This window comes from Vitis vinifera, chromosome 16, assembly GCF_030704535.1.
Source record: "Vitis vinifera cultivar Pinot Noir 40024 chromosome 16, ASM3070453v1".
Classification (NCBI taxonomy): Eukaryota; Viridiplantae; Streptophyta; class Magnoliopsida; order Vitales; family Vitaceae; genus Vitis; species Vitis vinifera.
The window spans coordinates 17,963,540-17,987,677 of NC_081820.1; the positions used below are offsets into that span (position 1 = coordinate 17,963,540).

General features: G+C 35.6%; 1 protein-coding gene across 3 annotated transcripts; it reads right to left on the bottom strand.

The window, feature by feature from the left end:
- Nucleotides 1-2,493: 2,493 nt before the first annotated feature.
- Nucleotides 2,494-24,086, bottom strand: LOC100252544 (probable serine/threonine protein kinase IRE). Of its 3 annotated transcripts, none has more exons than XM_059733762.1 (17): nt 23,494-24,082; nt 22,954-23,021; nt 22,675-22,851; nt 21,200-22,567; nt 17,445-17,617; nt 16,952-17,225; nt 14,150-14,242; nt 13,919-14,059; nt 13,719-13,811; nt 9,890-10,085; nt 9,704-9,789; nt 6,191-6,279; nt 4,576-4,627; nt 4,434-4,490; nt 4,175-4,348; nt 3,408-3,488; nt 2,494-3,057 (listed from the first exon to the last, which is right to left on the bottom strand). In XM_059733762.1, the coding sequence occupies exons 1-17, from the start codon at nt 23,876-23,878 to the stop codon at nt 2,968-2,970; spliced, it is 3,597 nt and encodes a 1,198-aa protein (XP_059589745.1). In that variant the 5' UTR covers nt 23,879-24,082; the 3' UTR covers nt 2,494-2,967. The 3 variants fall into 3 exon arrangements, 2 of the variants coding, with proteins under 2 accessions (XP_059589745.1, XP_010662396.1); XM_010664094.3 differs by having other exon boundaries at nt 16,952-17,201; nt 23,494-24,081; XR_009464475.1 differs by lacking the exons at nt 2,494-3,057; nt 3,408-3,488; nt 4,175-4,348; ... (1 more) ...; nt 4,576-4,627; nt 6,191-6,279 and having other exon boundaries at nt 9,890-10,078; nt 23,494-24,086.
- Between the last annotated feature and the right edge of the window lie 52 nt (nt 24,087-24,138).

Here is a 24,138-nt window from a genome sequence, read left to right on the forward strand (position 1 = left end):
TCTAAGTTATGAGTTCCTTACAAGTAGATAACTTGTTCACAACCGATTCATAGACTTAGGCAATCTATTAGTGGCTATAATACACTACCTCCTAATTGGAGGAATGGTCGGTGTTGGCTATTGGGATGGGTTTCATATGGTGAGTGCACTAGTGTATATAGTTACACATTAGACAAGACCTACGAGAGTCATGATATGAGGCTATCAAGTAGTCATGACTACATCAAACTATTTCATTGTGTTGTTTCTCAACCTTGAGAGAATACTAAGATTATTCTAAAGTTAACAATGGTTTGACCTATGGATGAGATTGTAATTTGTTCATACATTCCTTATGAATTAGGTTATTATTGATGGAAGCCAATAATAATAGGTGTTCTCAATAGAGGCACCATGATATCTCATGGGATTAAGACATAATACAAGAGGTTTGTTCATGTAAACTATGGGCATACTAGTTTCTTAATTGGAACCTAACATAAGCTCTTTGAGAGCTAAGACATGTCAATAAAACACACAATAAGAAGATATGTAACTCAAGGATAGTAGTAGTCTTGAAAGACTGGTAACTTTCACCTTGTTAAACTATGAATACCAATTCATTGGAAGACTGAACACAATGGATAGCAGGTCACGGACTCGAACACTTAGTGTTTCATTGTTATATACATAGGATATTGAAGTGTAGTTGATTCTCTGTAGTGGGATGTTGAATCAGCTTCATAAGTGGATTATGAGGGAGCCAGTACTATCCTATGGGTCTCAATGGTCCCCATTTGAGTTCATATACCTTGTTGCCACAAGTTATGAGGGTTAGATTGACTTTAGATTCATTTTTATGCATAAAGGCATTTTGATAATTACATCATGTTGCATAAGGGCAGTGAACAAGGTCTCTGGATTAATTGATTAATTAATAGGTCATGTTAGGTTAATTAATCAATTAAGACCAGTTTTGAGCTAGATTAAGTGACCTAAGCCCTTACTGGGCTCCAATTACTTTACCCATAGCTTTTTCATAGAATCGTCTTCCACCTCCAAAGAGAAAGAGAGTCATAGCTTCCACCCTCTCTTCCCTCCTATCAAAAGTGTGATAAGATCAAGGAAGAGCCATCGGGTGGAAGATATTGAGTCTACAAGACTTCCAATGGCATCGATTTGATTTTTCAACACTTTGATTCAAGGTTTGGGAACATGTAAACCTAAAGGTTAGTATTTTAACCCTAAAGATTATTTTTTTGAAAAATCGGTATTGTTTTCATTGCTTAGATCTAAGATGCCAACACAAACAAAAATGTCTCAAACATGTTGACTAAAGTTACTCCCAAGCAGAAGTTTCAAATGTGCATTGGCATGGTAAGTTTGAACTCCAAGTGATGGAGTTACATGTTGGCATACCTCCCTCATGTACTTGAGGAGGAGATTGTTGGGCTAGCTCGCATATGGGGTCTAGCCCATCAAAGGGTCGTTTTCTTAAGCCCACATATTGGGCTTCTTTAGCAATTGGTTTTTTAAGCCCAATATTGGCAACATCTAAGGTTGTGTTTGGTGGTTAGAGAACTAGATCTTTAAAGAATATGGAGAGTGAAAAGGGAAGAGAAAAAGAAGAGAAAAAGGGAGAAAACCAGGGGGTTGTTTCTTGGGCATTTCTACAGCTCAAGGCATTTGTTCCCAGTGTGAAAGTGAAGCTTTATGGGTGATTCCTTCAACTTCAATCTTCGTAAAAGCCTTTAATGGTATAACTCTTGACTTTCTTCCTCAACTTTTTGTTTATGAGATGAGTGGGGTCACCACTCTCTTACTCTACTTTGTGTTTCGGAGATAAGTGGGGTCAAATGTTGGTGTACTTCCCACTGGTTTCCATTGTCACTGAAGTTAGTGACAACTTATATTCCCATTTTTGTTATAATGAAATAAACTTTCTCCATGGTGTTTTACCTCCTTTAGAAGCGTTTTTTCACGTTATTTCTGGTGTCACCTAGCTGATACGTCCTTGAATTATTATTTGTTCTTGTTGTGCTGCTGTTATAGTTGTTGTGGGAGAATTTTGGACTTGTGCAAGGGAAACACATTGGTTTTGCCCTGTTAACTGTCCCCCACTGGTGTTCCCTATCCCTTAGTAATGTTAACTCTCCCCCAGCTGAGTGTGGTATCCCCAACTACTATCACTGTGTCCCCCAATCCCAAAAATATTTAAATTGAAATTATATAATGGTTTTTAGTTATTTAAAGAAATGAAGGTCTCCAAGGTTGTTCCATAGACCTGCAGGTTGCCAAAAGCATGGCTTTAGGCATTCCTTACGCACAAATCATGAATATCCATGGTGCCAAGATCAGGTTGTGTCATACTAACTGATATTCAAATGTGTGAAAAGTAGAAAAAGATGCTGCTAGTACCTATATTTTTCATGGATATGTGATTCACTAATTCATGCACATATTTTTCACCTTAAATGCAAGTGAAAAAATGGAAGCAACAGAAATATTTCCAAGACACATTGATGAAAGTTGGTTCCATAAAGCATAATTTACAACTTGCTACAGGAAGGAATTCAACTGAGGGAGTAGAAAATTACATCTATTGAAAAGAGCGTGTATATGTACAAAGGGAACTTGCAGAGGAAGTAGAATAAATAGTGTTCTTCTATTGCAATAAAATGACAATTCTAATTATGAAGATTAAAAACAAAGTAAGAGCAAATTTATCCCGGGCTTTCAACAGTTTGAGATCAATCTTATCTGATTGGCATGCTCAAGATCTCTCCCACAAGGTATAGATAGCCCATCTTTTCACTCTGTAACAAGAAGTCAAATGACTTCTAGTTCAGAAATGGAATCCATATTGTACCAGCTGAGCCTATTCTCAAATTCCTTTATAGATTAAAAACTTTCACTCCTCGTCAAAGAATTCGATAGAAGACTGGTTATCACAAAGGTGGAGATTAAGCTGACAGAAGGGAGAGTTTCTCATGGATTGGACGATCTGGACGTTTCTGGTGAATCCTTAAAAGTCTTCACAAGCAAATCGTAATTGATGGAAGCCAGTTGAGACAAGTTCTGATAACAAAATAAGATGTTTCAGAGATTGGACTGTGATGTCTTGAATTAATAAGCGGGTCTCTGGTATAACACAGAAATGATCGGGGGCCATTATATTCCAAATTTGAAGGCACAATTTCATTATTGAAAACAGTAATTCATAAAACTGGAAAGCAAAAATTAGATCTTCGTTTCTTAAAATCCTAATACAATACTCACACATGTAAAGAAATTTTGAAATACACTGATTTCAACTATTATGAAACATGATAAGCCCATTTCAAAAGCTTTTGGCAACAGGACCCCTGATTTCATTTCTGTTTGTCATCTACAAATTCCTTAAAGTATACAAGTCCAGCTAGTCTCACCTTGAAAGAGAAATTACTAAATGAGTAATTGACAGCAAGGTTTGGAGCACTAAAGTCTGCCAAATTACCACACTCATCCCCCTGCTTGACAGGCACACAATGGTTAGAAAGATGAGGTCGTATGCACATAAAGCTACAATCAGATATATGTAGCAAAGTCCAATCACAAAACGGTATTCAGAGTTGTATCCTATTGAACAAGCCCAATTTTTTAGATCCTTATCAGATCTTTGAAGATAAAGTCACCAAATACAGATTCAGACATTACTTTAAGAAGTGCATATTTAATCAGATTGGATTATTCCAAATCTTATCAACTCATAACGAAGATTCAATCTGCTACTAGCCAGATGATCATATATGTAGATTTCAGCAGTAAATTTTCTCCAGGAACCACAGGTATCAAGTAAGATAACCATGGACAGTTTTAGCGTTATTTGGGCTGATATACATTATTGGCATATTATGCAATGGATTAAGCTTTTGGTTTAATTCATAATTCAACATAGTATCTCAGCTTTGGTTTCTGGAGGTCTTAAGTTTGAACCCCTCTATGTGTTTATTCCCTCATTTATTGAACCCACGTGTGAGGTCATACGTGAGCAGGGAATTAAGAGTTACTTTTGATATATATATTATAGGTCTTTTGCCTAATAGCTTAAATTTCCATATTAATTTGCAGTCTTAACATTAACAACTTGATGTGCAGAGAGACCAACAGATTACTATACAAAAATAAAAAATTAAAAAAAAAAAAAACCGCATACCTCTTCATCCTGTACATTGCTGAATGAACCGCTGCTGCATGTACCACTGCATGTTTCAGTCGTGTCTTCACAGTCACTTTCTCCATGGACATGTTCATCCTCAGGATTCCATATGTATCGGCTCATGAAATAACTTGTGTCATATGCACTTTCTGCCGATGGTATGAACATAGCCTGCAGGCAATAGGGGAATTTAAAAAGTACCACAAAATTTTCAACTGTTAAATTTCAAATATTACAAGAAGTCCAAATAAATTACCTTCTGCCTTGCAAATGTGTCCCAATTAATGCCTTTGAAGAACACATGTTTCTTCACCTGCCAGAATAATTTACAGTTTTGGGTCAATTTACATTTTCCAACATTTTTTGCAAACAAGGTTTTATAGCCAATATGATTCTACCTCACTAGCCCCTGTAGCTCCGAGCCTTTGAAATGGATTTTCAATCAGCAATCTGGAATAAAATAAACTACTCTTAATTTATCCATAAGCAGGTAGTTTCTCCTTATTTCATTTAATCATTAAAAAAAATAATCAACTAACAGAATCTATATATGGTTTCCACTAGTATTAATTCAATTGACGATCTCATAATGCCGAATTGAGAGAGATTATATAATATGCAACCCAAACCATCCGCAGAGAAATAAAAGTCATATTGATTAACAAAGAGAGAATGCTTGGTTTCAAAATTCCAGAGAAATATCAGGAGATGTTTCCAGATATCAAAGTCTACACTGCCACAACAAAAAATAGAGACAGCAAATACAATTCCTTTAGCTTACTTCCATTGCAAGTGCTGTCCTCACTCCTCTTTATGAGCATGTACCTCAACATTTTACTTCCTTCACATTCCTAAACTTCTCACCAATAAATTTTCCAAAATTTTCTAGATCCATTTTGTTATTTGGATAGATCTATGGAACAGTAACTTAGTGAAACTTTAAGGCAGTGAAATGATTTACTGCAACCACCTCTTGCATACACAATTCAAAACCGTTTTCTTAGTCAGTATTGATCTCCTACTAGAAGAGCCTGAAGCATCTCTCTGAGATTTCACAGTTCAGTATTCTCATTGAACAATCATGTATTGTTTTGAAGTAACCATGCAATTTTAGTCTAAGTAAACACCCATGAAGAATGAGAACCATCCAAGTCGCGATTCAAAGAATCATTTGTTCTCCAAGTACCCCATTCTCATCAGAATCATTATAGTTAGTGTGTGCTTTCTATGTCCCTGAAAAGACTCAAAAACAATATTAGATATTTCCAATGTTCCAATGACACTTCTAGAATTCTCATTTGGGGGCTTCTAGGACGGTTAACTGGAAGATGCAATCCTTGGCATTTCTGCATGAAGATGCCACATGCTAACTCAAGTGCTTTTGTGCTTGACAGCCCAATAAGTTACCATTGCACCAAGTTACCACCATTATATGTTCCACTAATTACTGAGAGTAAAGAGATAAGAGGGATGAAATACATGAAGACTGGTGAAGGAACCAGTAGTTCTGAAAAGAGAAAAGAAGAACCAAGGAAGAGAAAAGTGGTTTTATAATTACCTTTATCCAAATTTCATTACCCCAGGAAGAGATGAATTGATACTGGATCTAACCTTCAGCATTTTTCACATAAAGTAGCCATAGAAAGATTTTATTGCTTTTAACTTGATGGCCTAAGGAGTTGCCACTAATTAGAGAGAGAGAGAGAGAGAAGGTGGTTTGGAGGAGGTATGGAGAAGTGGCTTAAACGTCCTTTTATATTCCAATAATTACTAGATGACCCTAACCATCCTAATCCTATACCTTGCTCTAATTTCACTTAAAACTATAATTGAGTTGTTCCGGAATGGTAGTAGCTAAGGTGGTGATTGAAGATCTTCTAGAGTTCTCTAATTTACTAGTACAGATTTAGGCACATCAACAGAATTAAAGTAAGCAGTCATTGATACTACCAAAATAATGTTGCATAATTCGTACATCCATCAAACATATAGATGCCTAGACAAAGATCTTACTTTTCAATTAAATCATGTGCTTCAAAGCTCATTTCCTCAGGTACTTTCGGCCAGGGTATATCTCTATTCATAATATTGTCGAAAATTTTCTGTAATAAAAGAGGATTCATTAGAAACAATTTTCAAATTCAGTGTCCTCAGATATCCAATAATGTAAAATCAAGCATACACTGTGATTTATTGATTTTGAATTCAAAAGTTCCAAATAGGTATATGGTAAACAAGTGATAGATATTAAAAATAGATTTCCTTTGTGGCTCAACCCAAGAATTTGAAGTAATGATAATGTACAAACAAGAGAAACTATACTTCATGAAATTATAAGAAAAAAATGATCTATAAAGATCGGATCACAAAGTCCATGTCTTTGTAAAGTATTGAGTCTAATCCTTACCGAGCAAAAACATGACTGCAGACCAAAAGGGAAAACCACAAACATTAGGAAAAAGAATTTCTAAGGAGAATGATCAAACTTCATACATAATGCACATAGAATCCAAACAAAAATCATTGGATGAATCTGATTGATTGTTACTATTTCTTTTATTATTATTATTTTTCTTTTGGGAGTATTATATGCATTAATGAAAACCCTCAATATCAAATTGACAAATAGTATTAATGTTCTGTTACTACTCCTTGTATTAGTATTGTTTTTCTTTTGGGATTACTATATGCATTAATGAAAACCCTCAATCAAGTTGATATAAAGTATTAATGTTTTGGGGAGTATCTCGTGGCTTATTTACATAGGATATAATTTTAACATGCACCACAGAATGGTTAATTTAATCACAGCTTAGACGAATACAAGGGAAATCTGGAATATAATTCACAGAAAGAGACAAAGTTTGACCAAATTTCAAAAATTTGAGAAGATCAGCCCAAGGAAAGGCAAATATAAACCTTTGCCCATTAGGATTTATTGCTGGTATTGAAATTCATAGTGCAACACCCTGTGCCATCGCAGTGAAAAACAGAGCCTAAAACCTACAAACTGGTGGTCCAAATTTCCCATTATTCCAATAATACCCACTGTCATCCCAGTGTTTTATAGTAGCCACTAGAGTGATAGCATTGAGTTTAAGCAAATATAATAGTGTACAACTCTGCCTTGTTGTCCTCCTGTTTAGAAAAACAAACTAGGCATCCCAAAGAAAACTAGAAACCCAATGGCTGAATCTCCTGAACATTATGGTAGGGGTTCAATCTAATGAATTAAATTGACTGAATCACTTATTCTAAAACAAATTTTCATGTGCCAGACCTAGGAAAATCACAGAAATATAAAGTAAGCAAAGAATAATAAGTTAGGGTTCTCCCTTCCAGTAGGAAGGGTGGAGAATTTAGATGATTTACTTGTTGAGCTTGGGTGCAAGGTGGGTAGTCTCTCTTTCTCTTATTTGGGTCTTCCTTTAGGTGCTCCATTTAAGTCTACAGCAGCTTGGGATGGAGTAAAAGAGCGGTTTCACAAGAGGTTGTCTATGTGGAAGAGACAATATATTTCCAAAGAAGGGAGAATAACTTTATTCGAAGTATTTTATCTAGCTTGCCCAATTATTTTATATCTTTGCTTTGTATGTCAAGGGCTGTTAGATTGAGGTTATAATAGATTTAGAGGAACTTTCTATGGGGAGGTAGGGTGTTAGAGCGTAAACCTCATCTTGTTAAGTGAGCGGTTGTTTGCCAAGATAAGAGAAAAGGGGGCTTGGGTGTTAAAAGTCTTTCAATTCTTAATAAGGCTCTCCTTTGCAAGTGGAGTTGGCATTTTGAAAATGAGAGAGGGGCCTTTTGGAATAAGGTTATCTATGGTAAGTATGGGAAGCAAGAGTAGGGTGGGCAACTTAGGAGGTAAAAGAAGGGCATAGGGTTGGGTTGTGGAAAACAATAAGGAAGGATTGAGATTTTGTGAGATCTAGCTCCTCTTTTTTGGTGGGTAATGGGCAGAGGGTGCTTTTTGGGAAGGATAAAGTCATGTGGGGATAATCTTTTGTGTGTGTTGTTTCCTTCTTTATTTGCTTGAGCTCTTTCTAAGAATGTGTGGGTGGAGGATGTTTGGAAATTTTCAGTTGAAAGGGGGAGAGGGGGTTGGAATCCTTGTTTCTCTAGATCTTAAATGATTGGGAGATAGATTGCGTGGAGAGATGTCCAGCATGTTTGCAGGGTCAAAGAGTGTGCAAGGATGTGAATGATACATTGCTTTGGTCAACGACAAAGAGTTGCAAGTTTACAATTAAGTCCCTTTACAATGTTTTGGAACTAGACGTTAGTAGGTCTTTTCCAATTAGTGGTATTTGGCTTTCTTGGGTCCAGCCTAGAGTTAGCTTTTTTGCGTGGGAGGCAATGTAGGGTAAAGTTCTAACTTTGGATCAAGTTCATTGACAAGGCTGGTCTTTAGCAAATAGGTGTTACTTGTGCCTTGAGCATGAACAATTCATAGATCATTTGCTTCTCCATTGTGAAAAGATAAGGGTTTTATGGGAACTACTTTTTGAGCTTTTTAGGGTATCTTACGTGCTATCTTCATTGGTTAGAAATACTCTATTGGGATGACATGGTTCTTTTGTGAGCAAAAAGCGCAAGAAAGTTTGGTGAGCAAGTCCTTTGTGTTTGTTTTGGATGGTTTGGAAGGCAAGGAACAACATTGCATTTGATAACGAGGTTTTTTTTCCAAAAGCTGAAAAGGGATTTTATTTGCTTTTTGTGGTCTGTCTAAGTTGCTTATAGATGATTGTCTACTGACTTTAGTAAGTTTTTTTTGAATCGTTGGGCACTTGTTGAGGTTTTCCCTCTGTTTTCTCTTATTTGAGCTTTGGTGGTGAAGGGAGGTTTGTTTTTTGTATACCTTAGGTCGCTCTTTTGGAGTTTTTATTTATAAAAAAATAATAATAATAAGTTAGGGTTCTGTTTATAAGAATTAAAATTTTCCTTCTTGGCCATAGTTTTCTTTGCAACATTTATTTCTTTATGCAACTTATCAACAAGGGCTACAGAAAAGGTGAAAAGATGGTTGGATTGCCTGTCATAGCTACTTTATTGTATATAAAGTCAGATACTAGTTTATATTGCTAAATAAACAAATCTTGCCATTACATCCATTAACAATCAAAAACAGCTAAAGTAAATCCAATTTGTTGCATGACCAGTTGGCAACAAACAAGCCAAACTTTATATTAACGACAATTTGTGTGCCAGATGATTGTCTTAAGGTGCAATTTCCATTGTTGACTTTTCAATAAGTGAATCAATTAAAACCAGCATATAAATAATTCTATGCACATGTTCACGGTGCTGTATGAAATTTACAATTAATGTTCTCTGTAAAAGTATGGAACTTGCACCTATTAACTCAGATTGATAAAGAAAGTAAGTTTCTAGAGCTTTAATAGATGATTTTGTGAAGAAAAAGTAAGACGTTTGAAAAGAAAATGGAAACATTCCATGACAATGTTGATATGAAATACTATTATCCAGGACATCTGAGTCTAAGGGTATTAATGACAGACACCCTACCTGTGGATTTGCTGCATTGAATGGTGGAATACCTACAAGCAGCTCAAAAAGAATAACCCCAACAGACCACCAATCTGCCGTTGTGCCTACAAGAAGAATAGCATGGGAAGATTAAATAATATGACCAGAAGAGAACCCCATTGATTCACAGAATATGCAGTATTGATAAAGAAATAAATTAAGAACCATGTCCCATGCCAAGAAGTATCTCAGGTGCCAAATAATCAGGGGTTCCAGCAACTGAATGCTTTTGACGCTGTTCTCTTTTCAATGGTTTTTGTACAGTGGTATTTGGTTCATCATGTCCAAGCAGTACTGAAGGACCTGATAAGTCCTCGGTGCTGTTGATAAGACCAACCTTAGAAAGCCCAAAATCTGTCAACTGTACCAGAAGGGATTAGAGATTTGTGAGAAATGACTACAGTGCCAAAAAATATGGGAAGAAAAAGAGGAAGCAATTCCTGCTTAACTTAAACTCTTCCTGTAACAGAATATGAATTCCATGTACACAAATAACCAAATCCTAGATTGGATCATGATGGTTCTGATTACTATTGTAAAACGATCTAGGGAAATATTTCACATCATAGACAACATTAAAAAGGGGAATTCAGAAGGAGAAGCTATATATTCTAAATGGTGCAAGAGTAAGATCAGTATGCAAGAGTAACCTGTCCTTGGTCAGATTAACAGTATGAGAAGTACTAGAGAAATATCTCCCTAAAGGTGTAGCTAATGCATAAAACAATGAGTAAATGCAAATTCAAAATTCTCTTCATACAATAAAACAAATTCAACAAATATCATTTCAATTTCTTTTTCTTTTTCTTTTTCTTTTTCTTTTTAGCCTATAAAAAAAGAAGGGTACCTTACCCCCTCCCCAAAACTCATAAATTCTATTGAATACTACATGTTCATTGTTAGAAAAATTGCAACAAAATGCCAGTTTCAAACTGTGTAGATGTCAAAGCATTGAAGTGTAATGCAATTTATGGTAGTGAGGTATGCATATTACTAATCTAACTTAAAAGCTAACAATGTCCCTTACCTTGGTTTATATAGAGAAGAGTGAACTAATTTATATATGGAAGGAAATAGCATCAAATTTTAATTTTTATATTCCAACACATCTGATTTCTAAGAGACATGATCTTTGGTACATATGAGTGATAGCATATTACAATTCCGTACTTGCTTAGAGTTCTCATGGCTTTAAGTAATATATCCTCTGTCCTGTGTGGAAATAATACATGAAAATTTGTGATAAAGGGTGGGAGATTGAGGAAAAAAGCGCCAGAAACCTTGTATTTATTTAAGAGCAATTATCTATTGGAATCAAGTCAAGTATTGTGATGTTCTACCCCATCTGCCCTACATTTTGCTAAGTTATTTTTCTTTTAAGGAACAACTTTATTAGAGCAAAGGAGAGAGCATATCCCATGTAGACACAGTATACAAAAGGAAAATATTCAAAAACAAAAAGAATCTAAAACATCCACAAAAGAAAAATCATTCTAAAGCCCTGAGATTGCCCATACCTATAGCTTCTTGAAAAGATTGTCTTCAGTTAACAATCAGGATAAACATCATTAAATCTTCTATTTCTCTTCTTAGCAATTCCTTTCAAAGTGCATGCACCCTTTTTTTCTTTGGTGCACACATGTATACTTACTATGTACTTGGTGTAGCCTTTTTTGGCTTTTTAATATATTTATTGGTCGTTTGCCCATCAAAAAAAAAAAAAAAAGTGCATGCACAACACATTTCTGAATATCCATACTTGCTTTGGTTCCCAACTTTAGTCCAATAGCAAATCAATAACCAAGCAGCATGTCACAACTAATTCCAAAAAAGGAGAAAGCAAAATCCAATGAACTCCAATTCTGCTTGACAGTGCAAGGAAAGATGATCATCTGCCTCTGCCACTTTTTAATACATAATAAATTACTACATATCTTCAGCAGTATGCCATTACCCAATCCAACTAGTCAAATGACCATCAAGCATTAATATCTGAGGCCAACCAAGTAAAGAATGTGTCGAGCTGTAAATAGGTTGTAATTGAGCTGTAAATAGAATAGGAGAATTATTTTCCTATTATGTTAGTTTCATATTTCTGTAAATAGATAGTTTTATGATTATGACTCTTGGATAATAGACTCTGGTGCCACAGACCATATGACCTCTAAATCTCAACTTTTCCATACCTATATCCCAAGCCCAAGTAACAAGAAAATTGCAGTGGCCAATGGCTCTTTAGCTACCGTTGCAGGTTTCGGAGACATATACATCACACCTACCCTTATTCTTAAAAATGTCCTTCATGTACCAAAATTGTTGGCCAACCTTGTTTTCATTCAAAAACTTACCCATGATCTTAAATGTTATGCTACTTTTTTCCCTTCTTATTGTGCTTTTCAGGAACAAGGCTCGGGGAGGAGGATTGGACTTGCTAAGGAAAGGAGCGGTCTTTACCACCTTGAATCATCTTAGAAAACTAGTAATAATTTGTCGTTGTCTTTTCTCAGTTCCTCAAATAAAGATACCATTTGGTTGTATCACCTACGTCTAGGTCATCCATCTTTTAGGGTTTTAAAGGTCATGTTTCCTCATTTGTTCCAAGGATTAGATATTTATGAGTTTCATTGCGAAACTTGTGAATTGGCAAAATATACTCATGTATCTTTTCCTATTAGCAATAAAAGAAGTTCTCATCCTTTTCATTTGATTCATAGTGACATATGGGGTCCTTCGACCATACCTAATGTTTCTGGGGCTCGTTGGTTTGTATCCTTAATTGATAACTGCACTCGGGTTACATGGATCTTTCTTTTTAAACAAAAATCTGATGTTAGCATTGTTATACCTAATTTCCACTCAATGGTTCAAAACCAATTTGGGGTTAAAATAAAAACCTTTAGGACAGACAATGCTAGAGATTACTTTAACCAGATTTTGTCACCCTATTTTCAATCACAGGGCATTCTCCATGACTCATCATGTGTTAACACACCCCAACAAAATGGGGTAGCCAAGAGGAAAAATGGGCATTTACTCAACACAACCCTGATAGTGGTGTTTAAACTCACAATGAAATTCTTGTGGGCTGGTGATAGGGTAAATAGAATAGGAGAATTATTTTCCTATTATGTTAGTTTCCTATTCCTGTAAATAGATAGTTTTATGATTTAGGAATAAGTTAGTTTCCTATTATGTCTCTTGTTTCCTATTTCTTCTCTTGTAATCTCCTATATAAACTATGTGTATAGTCAATCTAAAAAATAGAACTTGTTATTTTACATCCCATATTTCGTGTCAGAATGTCATGTTGTTGAGTATTGCATTGTAGAAGGAAACCCAACCACATTACAATTTCCAACAAATCATGAAGAGATACATACAAGAAAAGTTCACTTGCACTACATTGGCAACTCAACTAATCCTCCACCTCTCTATTTAGCTTTATGGACTAGAGTTCTTGTAAGAACAAGAGAACTTAATAATTTACAATCAAATATTAATAACAACTGCATTCCAATACCTGTCATCACCAATATCTCATTGTCCTTAAACCAACTTCTTTAATTATCCCACGGCCAATAAAGATGAGGAAAATCCACCATAAAAGAAGCATTCTCACATGAAACATTCATCCAATGGAAAATAAGAGATGAAGGTAGCCAATGATAAATTTACATTACAGATATCCATTTGCAAAGAAAAATTCAAACGAGGAAATGATAAATAGACACTGATTCTAGGGAAAAACTAACACCTTAGACTGATAAATTATAAGTACCATCAAATTCATGAGGAATGATCCACTTTGTTTCAGGTAATAGGATTTTTTTTCTTTAATGTTAGAAAGCATTTCTATGTGTCTCTCTCCAATCAGATTAAAAACCTAACTGTCAATGAATGATAAATGCCAAAATACTTATATGCTGTGAAAACTCTAACCATATAGGAAAGGGATTTGATTATCTAAACAATAATAAAACTGCAAACTATTGACCTTGATGTGGCCATCATGACCAATCAATAAGTTGTCGGGCTTCAAATCTCTATGAATCACGTTTAAGGAATGCAAATACTCCAAAGCAAGAACCTGATGAAAATGAAACAAGATACTTGTGATGTTATATAAGATGTTTAGACAAAGACACAAGCAGTAGGCAAATCTGGATACAAGCAAGGATATTAACATGTCCTTACAACTTCCGCAATATACGCACGTGCCATGTCTTCATCTAAGCAGCCAAGATTTTTCAACAAAGAGTAAAGATCTCCTCCATTTAAGTATTCCATCACCAGATAAAGGTTTTCCCTGCATGTGAAGGAGTAGAAAAATCGAACCTGTTCATGGTCATATTATGAGCCAGCATTAGTAAAGGATTTCCATCAGCAAAGTATCCTTGAAAGTATTATATGCTGGGACCTACTTACCACAAAAGGATTGCGGGCTGATATTAGGATGTTACGTTCTGCCAAAATGCTTTCAACTGCATTTTTACGAATCATATCAGCTTTTTTTAAAACCTGTATGATTGTTCATACCATATTAGTTACTTCTGGAAAAAGACTATTTTGAGCTAACTACAAACAATTCATTTCCATATTCTATACACTTATGTACATGCGAACACCAACATGCTAATACAGGTGGGCTAAAATGCCCATATTCAGTACGCTTCTAAAAGGTCCATTAATAAGAAAGGATCAAGGATATTTCCCATAGACCCAGGGGATGAACTACAGATGTCCTTAAACTAAAGACTTGAGGTTCATAACCTCCACTAAAACCAGCTTCAAGGCATATTATTAAAAGAAGGAGAAAAAAAACAAAAAAAAAAAAAAGCAAAGAAATAGTAGGTGTCTAAGAAACAACTGGCTCATAAATGCAGCCAAGATGGGGAGTTTCAAATGGATAAGAGGAAGTACCATTAAATACAAATAAAAATAAGCCCATTCATGCAACCTGCTCCAAGTGCCAGTAAGTGATAAAATAGAGTTACCCTAAATGATTCAGAAACCTTCAAAGAGGGCCAATGTCAATAAAGATGGTATGAAGCAAAAAAGTAGAGAGTAAAAAAATGGATTAAAGCTAAAAAGGAAAAAGAAGAATGATAAATGAAAGATGAAAAGATGACTACTGACCCTCTGTTCTGTTGAAGCAGTAATATGGTACCAACCCAAATATTTAAGAGAGGTATTGTACAGATGGCAAAATAAAAGGAAGAACAGCAGCAGATGTGGTTTGTTAATGACATTTGGGTATATCACAATTTTTGAGTTGCAAAGAAAAATTCAGATACACACACACAACAATGAAAAGAAAAGAAAATTTTCTTAATTCAAGTGGCCACAAAGACCTTCATGTCATGTCAATCTCTTCCATAAAATTAAAAAAAATTAACCACATTTTTAGCTTATTTTAGTTGCAAAATTTTTCATTCCAAGCACTCACAATACATGTAATTACATGGTTTGATTTCATAAAAATAAGGCCTAATCATTTTCTTGGTCTAGGACAAGGTACAGCTAAATTGAAATGAGCCTGGGTAAAAAATAAGGCAGGCTCCTCTCCAGCTACCAATTGGTGTCCCAGGTTGGTGTCAATTCAAAGAGGTAGATTTCAAATAAAAAGCTGGCTGTAAAATAACATCATCAAGCGTTGATGCGGTAGTACAGCTTGCCAATACTAGTTTTATTTCTGTCAAAGGACCACCAAAAACTGCATCAAATATGCCAACTTCCTATTGTGGCCAATGTCACTTTCCACACAGACATACACACACACACCAAACACTTAATAGGTAATCTTCTTCACCTTGATCTTTATTCATGCCTCAATTTTCTAAGAAGCTCCACAGGTTAGTAAGGACTTACACAAAATCCCTTTCCTAACCTCCAAAATGTTCACACTGATAATAGTTGCTGTGCAAGTATCCTCCTTTTGCTTCAATAGTCTGCTTATGAATCAAGATTTTCAACCATTTGCACAATTATCACCCTTTTGTCTTATGGAACTGTTGTCAGACAAGAAGCAGATGCATCACATTTGTTAAAATCACATTAAACCCAAATTGAGCCAATATGTGCTATCCCTGAAGAAGTAACAAAACAAGCATCCAAAACAGTGAGGCCACTAACCCATCCCCCAATATATAGACCTGCACTTTAGTTTGATATCAGATGCAAGATACTAAAGCGTCTTCCTTCCTCTTCCTTCATCCAATCAGAATCTTCTGAATTTAGTGCCTTATCCAACGACTTGGGGATGATGACGCGCATTTTTTTTCACCATTCAGCTCTATCTAGAACATTTCTGCCTTTAAATGTTAGATGATTTATATCATCTAAAATACCAAGCTAGCATGGACACATCTTTCTAATACAATTTTCCATGTTCCTTTTGCTGGAATATTTTCACCTTTTTCAATAGCCTTGAGGTTTTAGAGATAAATCTAAAGTTAGTTAGTTGGGCTAATATAGTGGGGAATAAACCTTTGGGCCTTGGCTGGCCTACAGTTATACAATTTTATCAGGATTTATTCAATTTCCATATAAAAAGGCAAAGAAGTTCAAGACCAATAAGGAACAATCCAAAATGAAGTTGAAAATATTCTTATTTTTTTCTTGAGAAACTTCTAGAAAGGCCAATCTCATTTATAGATAGTGATGGGTGATAAATTTCTATTTACTTTATATTCAAAATTCTAAATACTAGAGGGAAACAGTAGTCTTAGATAATGAAATCTCAAATTAGCATCCCTGATGATCAATTTCATAAAGAACAGTAAACGGGCCCTTATCCTCCATGGCATAAATGTATACTATGAGACTACAAATTTGCCCTAACTGGTTTATTTCAAATAAATGTATGTCTAAATTTTAGAATACTAATAATCCTGAAAGCTTAAGCTCATTGGCATTAGGCAGTAATGTATATCAAGATAGCTAACACTTAACACTCAGCCATACATACAGTCCCCTTCAGAACATGGTTTCAACAAATGGAGAAGAAAACTGACAGAGAGGCTTGAAGACGAGGCCTCTAGTAAGCATATCTCGAATACCATATCAAATTACTACTTTCCTTAAAAGCTTACTTGCAGAGTGTTACAATAGTGTATATCAAGTTGGCTCACATTACCATGAAAGAGGAGATGTGCATATAGCGATCACAATCATATAATACCAATTAGTTCCATTCATTTGCCATTTCATGGAGTTATAGATTCTGACCTTTATTGCAAACAAGTCACCAGTTGCTCTTTTTCTGGCAAGGAACACTCGTCCAAATGCTCCTCTACTGATTGGTTTCAATATTTCGAAATCTTCTATAGATGTTCGATCCTTACAAGATGGATTGATGGGGCTAGCGCGCAAACTGCGAACAGCATCATCTTCCACTGGACTGTCTTCATCAGCCATGGTATTAGATGAATCTATCTTTTCATCTTCTATCTGTCCACAAAGATGAACATATTTCTCCCTGCATAGTTCACAAACATGTAAACTAAATTCAAAGAGAGAATAATTAGATGTTAAGTAAAACCAACCAGGAAGAAACACATGAAAGGGATGATGCGAGTAAAGGACAAAGTATATTTAGCTTACAAATTAGAAGTATGTGCCTATAAAATAATATGAAGAGAACCTGACAATAAAATTCTTTACTTTGTATAAGCCAAGAGAAATATTTAAAGATAAAGTTCAAGTGAAAAACTAAACTCACTGTAGTAGTTTTTCTATACGCCTCCCAAAAGTCTGAACAATAAGGGCATCCACTTTTCTATACTGGATTGCATATTTTAGGTCTTCTAGACGATCAAGCATATACTCCAAAGCACTATAATCATTTGAATTAACAGTGACAACTGAACGAGCAATATCCAGTAGCTTGCTTATCTGCAATCAATGGTATGATTAAATAATTAACATTTTTTGTAAAATGTTCTCCAACAAAATTTACAACATAAAGTAGCCAAATGATGCAAACCATCCATAAAAGTAATGTTAGTAAAACCTTCACATTACAGATAAAGAAACATGTTAAAAAAGGAACCATTTGTTACAACCTAGTTTTGAAAATAGTAACAAGATTACCCCAGAAATTATTAATCCAAGAAGGACGATAGAAACCATCTTTGAGAGGAGGCAATAACAAGGCCAGATAACATGAGGATAATTTTTCAGAAGAAGCATATCAAACTTGTATGGAACAGCAATCTACATTGAAGGCATAAAATTAGAATTTAAGTAGGAAAAAAATTATCCATTCTAGAAATATATCTGAATCCAGAATGTTTCGATTAAGGAGAAAAATTACAAACTTAAAACAAAGTATCAATGTGATATCAGTAACCAATAAGACATAAACTGCATGTGCCTGTGTAAAGCAAATTTTAAACAGCGATTTTTGCTGTTAATGAAATAGGGGATTTGGTATCAAAGATCTTTCTATCCTTAACAAGGCTACACTAGGCAAGTGGAGTTGGAGATTTACTATGGAGAACAAGGCTCTTTAGAAGCAGGTTACTGTTACGAAGTTTAGAGAAGAAGAGTGGGGGGCATGGGGTTGGTGTTCTCGGGAAGATGGGGGTGGTTTTGCGGTAGGGTTGTGGAAGGCCATTAGGAAAGGCTGGAATAATAAGAAATGGAAGGAAGGTGAAAATGTAGAAAGATAGTCAGTGTGGGGAGGAGTGTCTTTTCCCTCATTGTAAGTCATAGCTTTGACAAAGGATTGCATGGGTGATGGATGTTTGGGAACAGCTAGGTGAGGGAGGCTATTGGAACCACTGGATTTCAGGGCAATTGAATGTTAGGAGATAGAAAGGGTAGAAGCAGTTCTCCTAAAGCTTCAAGAAAAGTTTCTGGAAAGAGATGAGGAGGAGAGTAGGATAGAGTGCATGGATGTGAGGAAGGGTAAATTTTTAGTAAATCCTTCTTTTTTTTTTTTTTTGATGCAAGAAAGATCTAAGTGGTTCCCAGTGGTTGTTATTTAGAATTTGTTGGCCCTGACAAAACTGAGCTTTTATGCTTGATATCAACTTGGGTAAGATCCTAACTCTGGATTAACTGCAAAGGAGATGATAGTTATTGGTGAATAGATGCTTTCTTTGCAAAGAAGAAGAAAAGTTGGTTGATCACCTTCTCTTGCATTATGCTAAAGCAAGGTTTTATAGTAGTTGGTGTTCCCTTTGTTTGGGATAGCATGGGTGACATCTTCATCACTAGGAGAAACTCTCTTAGGTTGACATGGATCTTGTACATGAAAACAATGGAAGAAGATTGTGGGAGGAGAGATTACAGATTGTTTGAAAATGAAGAGAATTCAAGTTAAGTGCAAAAGTCCTTGGGTCTCAATAATCTTTAGTTACCTATTTTTTCTTTTTCCTCTTTTATTCTTAGCATCCTTTATACACCACATGTGTACTTTGGTGAACTTTTTAATATATTTTTTGTTTGTCTATAAAAAATAAAAAAAAATAAAAAAGGATGCTAATCTTTTATAAAATCTAAAGATGATTAACCTTATCTCAAATTTCCTGCTCATCTAAGTTGCCTCCCTCAGTTTGATGCAGGATCTTAAAATTTCCAGCACTATATGATTTTCTTGGGTTATGGATGGCTGAAAATGAAGAAAAAAAATCCTTGAAATCACACCAAGGTTCACAAACAATCACATCTAGGGTTTCCTAATCTATTACAGAGTAAGGCAATCACACCCTTAAAGAAAATAATAATAAGTTTTATTAAAATTCTAATTCTCCATCTTGAAAGACTAACTAGGCATATGTAGACTTTTATGACCATTCCCTAAGAGGACAACAACATTCCCATTTCTTTTTCTTTCCTTGCAAGAGTATGAAAATAGAAACTTAACAAATTACTATGTAAGTCCAAAGAGGAATCTAAAACATCATTAGTGTCCCAAATTAAGGCCTGGGCAGTGGAACCACCATTGCTCATCTATTTCAAGTCTTCAAAGGATATTTTCAATGTTGTTCCCAATCACAGTTAAATCTCTATCATTTTGTTGATGGATGAAAATGGATGCTTTCATAAAAAAACTTTAAAAAAAATGAACAGAAAAAAAAAACACTATGTATGAGCACGGTTAGGGGAGTGTGCAATTGAACTCTACATCCTTTAGTCAAGTGTGAAAATGGTTTATTCCATGTTTAAAATAACTGTATAAACACTATTTGGGGACTGTTCAATGATATGTTAGGCAGAGGAAAGAAATGAAGTTGTTTACACGTGTTGCTTATCTAAAAGTGGATGTTCCTGATATGGACACCTATGGCATAGGACAGGCAATTTAAGTACAAGTGTAACTTCTAGTACTAAAGGGAAATGAGAAACATCAAACATAAGATTAAAATAGAAAATTCCCTCTATGAGGATAACAGTAGTAGACTTTACAAGGAAACAAAATTTAATTGCAATTAAACGAGTAGAAAATGTGTTAAACCACTTTGCAGATACAGTGTTTGGTAAACCATAGTATATATCCCGCAAAGCCTAGATGCCCAAGCGATTGAGTTTAGAAGAAACATCTACCACATTAGACTTGAAATAGGGGGCTCATGATCTCTATTAATATGTGACAATAGGTTATTAGAAACTATGGAACAAATTTTCTAACAACAAAAAAACTCTACAAAGATTGACATATTTTGTGGTAAACTAGGAACAATTTCCATATAAGCCCAAGAAAAGAAGTGCATAGATACAATGTCATCATTTTGGTGCTACATATTTTCAGAATTCATTCTTTTCAAATTTTCTTAGTTGTTTTAATGCAATCACTCCACAAATTATAAAATTTAATATAATATAGAAAAAATTTTGCAAGTCACATGATCATCAAAATTCATAGCTTCTAAATATGCTTAAGAAGACACAAATCTCCATGGAACCACTATAATAAAGATAAGGTATAGGGTGTGAACAAGAAAGATTTATGAAATGCATCCTAAAAGTTGTCCCGATACATTAATGTATATGAGCATGCATGACACTTGAATCTTTGTCCAACACTTAAGATGGATAGTTTTGAAATTACTTGAGACACATCTGTGTTATTGTTAAGCCTCACCAATTGAAATTTAACCTATTCCAAGGATGTAGATCTTATGGATGCAAATCACCTTATATCATGTCATAGCGGTGTTCACTTCGAGCCCATTTGGTAGTACTTCTAGTCGAAGTGTTTTTATTGGAAGTATTTTCTTCTGTTGCACTTCTGCTAAAAACACTTTTATGAGAATTTGGAAAAGTGATTCTAATAGCGTTTTTTATTATATGTCGCATAAGTAAAAAAAACACTTTTAATATTAATAAATTACCAAAAATGACATACAAACTAATTACAAAAAGGAAATATTATAGTAAACCAAGAACTTTTAATCACAAAAAATATATAAACATTTATGTTAAAAGAACATACAAACATTTAAAAGATAATTTTGCGAAGTTGCATACCTGCTGAAAATTTTCATGCTCTGAGATTGCTCTTCGTCCACTCAAAAGCAATTCAATCTGGTTGGTACGTGGTGTTAATAATGGTGATCGTGGTGTTAAGCTTCCAGATGATGAAGCTCTGGTACCTTGATCAGTTGTCAGAAAAGAGCGAGTATCACATGACATTTCAGGCAAAACATTAAGATCATCCATGACAAACTCATTATCAGCTTCATTTACACAATCAAGCATGTCCGTAGAGCACGATCGAGACAAGGTGTTTTTTTTAGGGGAAAAATCATCTAACTCTTCAGACGCACTTGATATGGACACTCTCACAATATCAGGACTTCCTCCTGAAGTGTCAGTGCTTTTTGGTGTCCAACATTCCAGTATCCTTTCAAGAGTCTCTGCAACCCTTTCAAGCCTTTCATTTACAGTTAATCCTTTTAAGTCGCATCTATCCGCGATTGTACATATTCTGGAGTGATCCTCTACATGCACAGTCGGTATTTCAACCTCACAAATACGACAGATCATTGAATTTTCATATGTTATTTGTTGTTGATCACTCCAGCATCCCCAAGAAACTCTGTGTACTTTCGAGGTTGCCTCTGCATTTTCAGAAAGGCAGGATGGAGTAACCATATTTCCAGTATTATCATTGATACCAGTTTTGTTTTCATCTTTAACTGGCAAGGGATCTAGTTTAACCTTGGAGGTCATATCAACAGCCTCATTGCCTTTCCTGTGGTTTTTCTCTGCTGTAGATGGATATTTCTTCCAAGATGACATTTTGTAGCTGCTTGTAATTGAATCAGCACTTTTGGCAGTGCCAACTTCATGATCTTCCACTCCACTATCTAAATCATGATCTACTTGATCTTGCTTTGGAGCCAAACTGCTGTGTTCCTGGGCATGTGACTTCTTTGACTGCTTCTCATTCACATCCACAGGACCACCACTTTCTTGCTGCATGGCCCCAAGTATATGCTCCGAATAGATTCCAAGATCACTGAGTTGATGAAGACCCAGAATGTGATCTTCTTCATAACCACTCTCTTTATGGAACTGCACAAGGCGAGTGCATCGAGTAAGGATAAAAAGAAGGCGAGTGTGGGCTTGCTTGAGAGTGCCCATTGGCAGTTCCTGACGCCGATCATCTAAATTCTGAACAATGCCTTCACACTTCAACCAAAATTCATTTGGTGGCATCTTTGCACAGTGCCGGGCTACAATTAACAAGTCCTCTAAACCCTCTTTCCATTCAAGTTTAGTTTCTGCAGTTTTTTCAAGTATGCCCACCAAATCTCCAGCAAATATGCCTAAATCAGAATTAACTTCTTCCTTTAATCTGTCAAATTTTGCCCTGATCACAACCATAATCTCCTGAAAACAAAAAAAAAAAGTTAGAAAAGCATTAATCAGTGGGATATGAGCACTGATTAGTCAAAAAAAATTAAACAAGTGAAACATTAAAAGGGGAGAGAGCTTACCTCCATATGGCCAACTGCACGAGACTTCCAGAATGGAAAAGCCCGCACTCCTTTAGAGTTGAGTTCATGAGAGAAGCTCTTAATATCTGAGGTTCTTTTCCTACGCCCACTTGTGACTCGCAATATAGCTTGAAAACGAGGAGATTGAATTTCTTTGGCAAGAATTGCATGATGAGCCTACAAAAAGCACAATGATATGGAGCTGAACTACCTAAATTTCTCCACCTAACTTAAATAAATCAATTACTAAATAAAACCCAATATGATACAATTCCATACCTCCAATCCTGGATTAAGTGGTGATGGCACTCTAAAAGATTTTGGTTGAATCCATGATATCTTTTTACCTTCAAAACAATTTTAAGATTATTGAAATTCTTCCCATAAACAAGTAAATTTTCTAAAATAACTAAATGCACAAGTATTCATTACTACACTAAAATAACCATGTTGCATTTCCAATTTTTTTCCAAAACCAAACAAAGGATAACTGATTCTCAGTTAATTAATCGTTCCAAATAAAGTACTTCAAAATGTCCAAAATTCATGACTAAATCAATTGTTTCTAATTAAAATAATTCAGATATCCAAAATCCATAAATATGTTGAAAACCCAACATGAAAATATTTCTAAGTTTTTTTGTTAAACTAAACATAAAACACCAAATCCGAAATTGTATTTTTCTTTCATCTCCCCGCTTTCTCAACCGAAGAGAGGATAGCTACTAACAATCAATTCGCTCAAACCAAAATACTCTGAAACATCCAAAATTCTATTCTGATCCACATCTCAAAATCAAATACGCAAACAGAACGAACCTTGACTATGCTCCATGGAGGTTGCCCGGCACAGAGGACTCGTCCTTTTCGGGCGAGCTTCGGCTCCATCCTTATTCTTCTTGGCATCATTCCCAAGGTTCGGAGGCTCACCGGCCAGAGAGGTGAACCGAAGAGGCGAAGGACTGGAGCGAGTCCGAATCTGATTGAGGCCTAGGGAGGAAGCCAGAATGAATTCGGAATCATCATCGGAAACGTCGTCGTTTTCACTCTCTCCATCGCCCTCCTCCTCCTTATCGTCAACAGAGTCGTCTCTAGGGTTTCGCCGAACGGGAATGGGAGGAATCTTCCTCAACTTTGCCTTGAGACTCGCCGACGGCGCTGCTGTGGGGGAGGAGTCAACGGCAGGTGGCGGTGGGTCATGCATGGCATCATCAGTGTAGATGGAGGGCTCGAGAGAGAACCTACAGAGAGAGATGCGTTAGAGAGAGAACGAACGAGAGAGATGGGATTGTAGCGAGAGAGAGAGAGGTTTTCGCGGGTTTCAGTTGAGGTGTTCGGTTTAAACGTGGTTCCCGCGATTCTCTACAGTGCGTGTTTTTGAAGGTTGAGGCAGTTGATTTCTCGTGGTGATTCGGTCACCCCCGGGTGACTCACCATCTCATTTGTCAATTAAAGTGTTTTACA

Bases quoted from the DNA above. Each gene is read 5' to 3' on its own strand.
- LOC100252544 (XM_059733762.1), bottom strand. From the start codon at position 23,878: ATGCATGACCCACCGCCACCTGCCGTTGACTCCTCCCCCACAGCAGCG. The intron at 22,568-22,674 runs GTAAGCTCTCTC...TTTTGTTTTCAG, and splicing joins GTGCAGTTGGCCATATGGAG to GAGATTATGGTTGTGATCAG. The intron at 3,058-3,407 runs GTGAGACTAGCT...TTTTGTTATCAG, and splicing joins TTAGTAATTTCTCTTTCAAG to AACTTGTCTCAACTGGCTTC.